This window comes from Pyxicephalus adspersus, chromosome 3 (assembly GCF_032062135.1).
Source record: "Pyxicephalus adspersus chromosome 3, UCB_Pads_2.0, whole genome shotgun sequence".
Classification (NCBI taxonomy): domain Eukaryota; kingdom Metazoa; phylum Chordata; class Amphibia; order Anura; family Pyxicephalidae; genus Pyxicephalus; species Pyxicephalus adspersus.
Window position 1 is genome coordinate 614,570 of NC_092860.1, and position 5,437 is coordinate 620,006.

Here is a 5,437-nt window from a genome sequence, read left to right on the forward strand (position 1 = left end):
AGGGGGAGTGGGAGGGGCAGTGGGAGGTCACAGGGGGGCAGTTGGGAGGGGCAGTGGCTGGTGTTGGGATCCATGGTGGATGTGCAGAATTTGATTGGATGACATCTAATATCCGCTCATGTATGACCCAGCCATTGGTAATCATGTGTATAAAGATGGAATGAATCCGACAAATCAGAACATTGGGATCCTCCTGGGATTTGGGGTTACAATGCCATAAAGGGGGAATAAAGGAAATCTGCCAAGGATGGAAAATTGGTTCCAGATTGCTGGGAGACCTTTACTAGTCAATGATTTTCTAGTTCCCCATAGGTGGATCCCTGACCATCTTTTATCTCTGATTGGATATTAATGGTTGAATCTTCTGGCTATCTCTCTCCCTGATTGGCTCTTTATGGGTGGATCCCTCAGCTGTCCTTCTGGCCGATACAATCTCTAAAAGTGGATTCCCCGGCCGTGTCTTCATGATTGGTTCACTTCTTGATTGGCTGCCTCTCCCTGATCTCTGTGGGTGGATCCCTCAGGTGTAGTTTAGTCAAGCGTTCCCGTCATCCGCATTGCTCCACCCTGAAATGTTTTCTCGAAGTCGCTCCACAAACGTAAATCTCGGCCTCTCCATCTATGATGTTACGGTGGGGGGGTTAGACCCTCTGCCTGAGCCCCCATTTACCTTCACTTCCTGTCCTAGTGATAAGGTGTCACATGAACAGGAAGTGGCAGCTTGTTATTGATGGGGGTCGAACCTGAATATTTTTCGGTGGGGGGGATTTTTTTTCTATTTTTCTGCTTTTAGTGAAATGTTTTCCTGTGGCGGTAATGTGGGGAACGAACCCGGAATTTCCCCCAAGCTGTGATATTCGGTGTCTCCTGGGAGATTTTATTCATAGAAAATGTCACAAAATGAGACTTCCCGATATAACCTTTGCTGGCTCTGCAGATTTGGGGGAAGTTCCCGTTTTCCGGTGTCATTTTGATGTCATTTCTGATTTTGGTGATTTATGGCGATGATTTCCTTCTGCTTTATATTTCAGATAAGAGGAGGACTATGCGCATTGACTTCCTGCTATTAACTCTTTGTGGTTTAGCAGATCTATGGTCCGCAGTTAGATTGTAAGCTCTGTGGGTCAGGGGTGTTGTCATTTAATAGGGGGACATCACATGACTGGGGCCGGCCTTCCACAATCACTTTATATAGCAGAGCTGATTTATCTGTCCATCCAGTCCTGGGATTGTCACAGCTCTGCCACACAGCTCACCCTGCCAGTAATACAGTGTGCTCCCCTCCCCCAGCCTGGGATTGATGGAGCAGCAGAGTACTGAAGAGTCCTCCTTCTACTCTCTATATGTCAGCCTTTATCAGCACATGTGCATGAGGCTAACCTGATTGGCTCACAGTCCAGCCCCTCCCCGTTCCTTTTCTTCTTTCTTCTTTTCTGGGAAGTTCACTTTTAGTTTGTGCATCATCTTATTTCCTGTAATGGATCAGATCTGAAATAAATCCCCCATATGGCACTTTCATACAGTCCTTCCCCTTTATTCATCGTATGGGGGTGCCCGTGACCCCCGGATTTCCTATAGGACCGCTGTATGAGGACCACCGCCCATCCCCCTTCCTGATCTCCCAGAGAAAAGGCCAGAAATTGGGGAGAGGCTGCGCCGTGTCACACTTGCCGCATGCTTGTGGAGGTGAAGAGATTTCAGATATTTTTAGCCTCTCGTTATCGACTTTGTAAAAGCAAGAGGCGGCCGTGCTAATGAGGAGACGACACCTTCCCTCCCCCGAGGGGCCGAGTGACAACATTCACTGCTGGAAACCTGAATGTGAAAAAAAGAACTTCAGGAGTGAAACGGTTGTGTTGCCCATGGCAACCAGATTCTGGGTGACATGACGGAGGCGGTGATAGACTGGATGCTGTCCTCCTCCTGTTGGACAATCATGTGACCACATAGTGCCATGGCACCAGGAACAGGGGATTGTGGGAAATAGAGATAGCAGCCATGATTGGTCTGGTATGAGATATTGATAATGATCAGACATATTGATCACAATTTTACTGATCGGAAGCATTGGAACCGGCGCCATGATTATTCTGTACAATAAAAATATTGATTCTGAGCGGTATTATGGTGCCACCTGCTGGCTGCCTGCAGGTACTGCACACCCTTTTTAGTGTGGATGGGCGGGGCATGGCAGGTGCTGTGGGAGGAGTCACTGTAATATTTACCTGATGTGACCCTGCCAGTTTGCTGTTCCATATTTTGACAATAGGATTTCCCACACAGGTTTGTAGATTTGCCCTCTAGTGGCTGTCTACATGACAAGCAGTGCAGTCAGCATCCGAGCTGAACAACTGATCCGATTAATGACTCCCACTCTGTGCCCAGCTGTGTCTCTGGTGCATTGACTGGCCCCTGGCTGTGTAGTGTTGGGGTCCCGTGCTTACAGTGCCCCCATTTGGCGCCCGGCTGTGTAGGTGTCGCAGGAATTGCAGATATTTCAGGAATGTTCTCTCATGCACACAATCCTCTATTGTATTCTGCTCTCAATGGAGCCATTGTGCGGAGTTCCCCCACAGCCCCTCATTAACCCCTTGCTGATGTTTCGCTTTTATTGCCCCCTTGTGGTGGAAGCAGAGTCCTCGTCCCCCTTCTCCTGTAATCAGAGATCAGTCGGTGGACACCGGCGGCCCAGGACCGCATATTGGGTGACAACGCAGGAAAGCAAAGGAGACCCCAGGTATGGCACCTGTGCAGAGAGCCAGAGGGGGGCCCCAGAGTGCTCATATTAGCCAGCATGATGCTACAACCCCCCCCCCCCCCCCCCCCCAACCCTTTTGCTGAGTTTTTCGGCCTCCATTTTTCGGCACGCTGTGACCCTGCACTGTCGCATTTCGCAGATTCCAATGAGGACGGTTATGAGGTGCGATGAGATTGTTTAGGGAACATTTGATGGCAGCATCAGCCCCTGGCTCCGCCCACATTGGCACCAATCACATTCAGGAATTCTGTTATTGTATTATTTGTAGTTACTGGGAAAGTCCCCGCAATGCCGGCACCCTGATGCTGATTTCTGAGTTTCCACTGCTGGCTACTTGGCAATCATAACTATGAATGTTATTGTCTCCGCCCCCTCTGCTGTGATTGGCCTAATGTTCAGCCCATGTGTCTGGCTGTAGATGTCCTGCCCACTCTCTGATGGGGCGGGGCTTGTTGTTTATACCCCACACCTGAATATTGTGCCCCGGGGGTGATGGGGTCAGGGGGCCCCGCTAAAGCCTGCAAATCACTTTGTGTGAATAAATTCATGCAGTGAATGTAGAATTGTTGGTCTTACACCTCTCTGTCATTGCAGAAGCCCGGTATGATGAACACGCAGAGGATAGAAGATTCCTCACAGGGCCCCCTCCCCCCCGGCTGGCAGTGCTACATGTCTCCACAAGGGCGGCGCTATTATGTCAACACCATCACCAATGGTGAGTACCAATGCTGTCCCATATTTACCATTCTGTGTTTGCTGTTCCATATTGTCATGGCGTCTGTATGGTGGGGAGGAAGGAGGATCAGCAAAGTGCAATCACCGCACAGCGGGAAGCAGAGATATGATGATCAATATGGCCGCCCCATGTGTACAATACCGGCGAATCGCAGAGTCCCTCCCATGGGCTGGGCCTTTTATAAAAAATGTTTATAGCACTAACCTATGCCGTAGAGCTGAATTTGTGAATTTCTGTAGATATTTTTTTATTATTATTTTGTGTGTAAAAATATTTTATATTGTTTGTGTGAGGTCATGTGACAGGAGATCTGTGCTCTGATTGGATGGTTCTCTGAAGATGTCATACTTATGATTCCCCCTCTGATTGGGGTGTGACCCCCAAAGGCCTGGTGACCCAAAAATTGCGGTATGAAACAACCGGCCCAATGACCCCATGATTAGGGTGTGCCCCACCAACCCGGTGGCTAGGTGATTGGGGCCACAACCCTTCTACTATCTGACCCACGGGCACCATGACACACCTTCCAAGTGAGCATCCTCTGCCTTTACTGGCTGCATGCTTGTGTGTTCCAGACTAAAGGGGTGGAGGGATTGATGGATAGGAAAGAGGAGCAACATTCACACACACACACACACACACACACACACACACACAGGGGGGGTGAATGGGGGGGATCTGTGTGCAATATTACGGACGGAATGTTTCCAGTTTCCCTGTGAGGAGCCATGACACACAATGCAGCTCGGTCCCCGTGTGGCCCCATACAAACTCCTCCAGCTGCTCCCTCCAGTCCAGGGATTTGGAATATATGTGGGACAATAATAAGTGATGTCACGTCCTGATTGTATTTTGGGGTTTTCCCCCCTTTATGGAGAGAAATGGGGCTCAGTGCTGGAGGTGAAGTATCAGGGGAGTCCTGTGCTCTGATTGGCTGGCTGATTGGATACAATGTAACAAACAGAATATGAAGATTCCTCCTCCATCCAATCAGAGCTTGTGCTGTCTGTGCCCTGTGATTGGTGAATTTTGTATTTCCTTCTATTATCCAGCCATCTGCAGACATTTGTTTCCTATTTAGGGTTCATCTTAAAATCCGCCAAACATTCCATGCGATCCGTCACATGAGGGGGGGGGGGTCAGACCTCTGTCCTGTCAGCACTTTCTGCCTCCTAAATCCTCCATTGCCCCCCCCCCAGGTTGTGGCTTAATCCCGACAATCTGTCTGATTTGTGTCACCGCAGCTCATCAACCAAAATATTCCGACTTGGATCTGATTGGGGTTTAGTGTGTAGAGATTCGGGGGGGGGGGGGGTATATTGGGCCCCAAATTGGCCCTTGTATGAGTGAGAAGTGAACACTGACACCTCAGCACCCAATACCGGGTGGGGCAATGTGACGCCCCAAGGTTCCTCGCCTTCAGTGATGATTTGCAGAAATTCATCATGGCGGTACGCCGGCTCCTGTGACTGATGGGCCCTCCGAGGCTTCTGATGGTTTGTATGAGGCAGAAACATTTGTGTAATAAATTCTCCAAATGAAGCGATTCGCTCTGCGCCGCCTCGCCAGAAATAAATGTCGGCCGTCTTCCGCAATGTGCGCTGCAAAGTGATAAATAATCTCCGTAATTATAAAACAATTTGGGGTTTGTAGAGGCTCAAAGTAATCAGAAAGAGGGGGGAAATGAGGAGCCACCAGGGGGCGGAGGAGAGCACAAGGGATTCCTAAATTGCAAAAATCAGAATCCCCCCCCAATACAAATCCTGGGATAATCGCCACCGAAAGATATTATGAGCACCTACAGGTCCCCAAGAACACCATAGCTGCCTGTATATGGGACACCGAGGACCAAAACAGCCCATACTCTGGGGTCACTGGGGGGCCAAGGCTGCCCTTGCTCTTGGGTCACTGGGGGGCCAAGGCTGCCTATATTGGGGTCACTG

At 49.6% G+C, this 5,437-nt stretch overlaps 2 protein-coding genes across 3 annotated transcripts in view; one reads left to right on the forward strand and one right to left on the reverse strand.

Moving 5' to 3' along the window:
* LOC140325438 (UDP-glucuronosyltransferase 2A2-like) overlaps positions 1-5,437 on the reverse strand; it is a 197,240-nt gene that overhangs the window by 43,081 nt on the left and 148,722 nt on the right. The gene's annotated exons all lie outside the window — the stretch shown is intronic.
* GAS7 (growth arrest specific 7) overlaps positions 1-5,437 on the forward strand; it is a gene marked incomplete in the record, with an annotated part of 44,407 nt that overhangs the window by 16,389 nt on the left and 22,581 nt on the right. For both annotated transcript variants that reach the window (XM_072403263.1, XM_072403264.1), the window contains 1 exon segment: positions 3,353-3,473. In XM_072403263.1, coding sequence (XP_072259364.1) covers positions 3,353-3,473 — 121 coding nt within the window.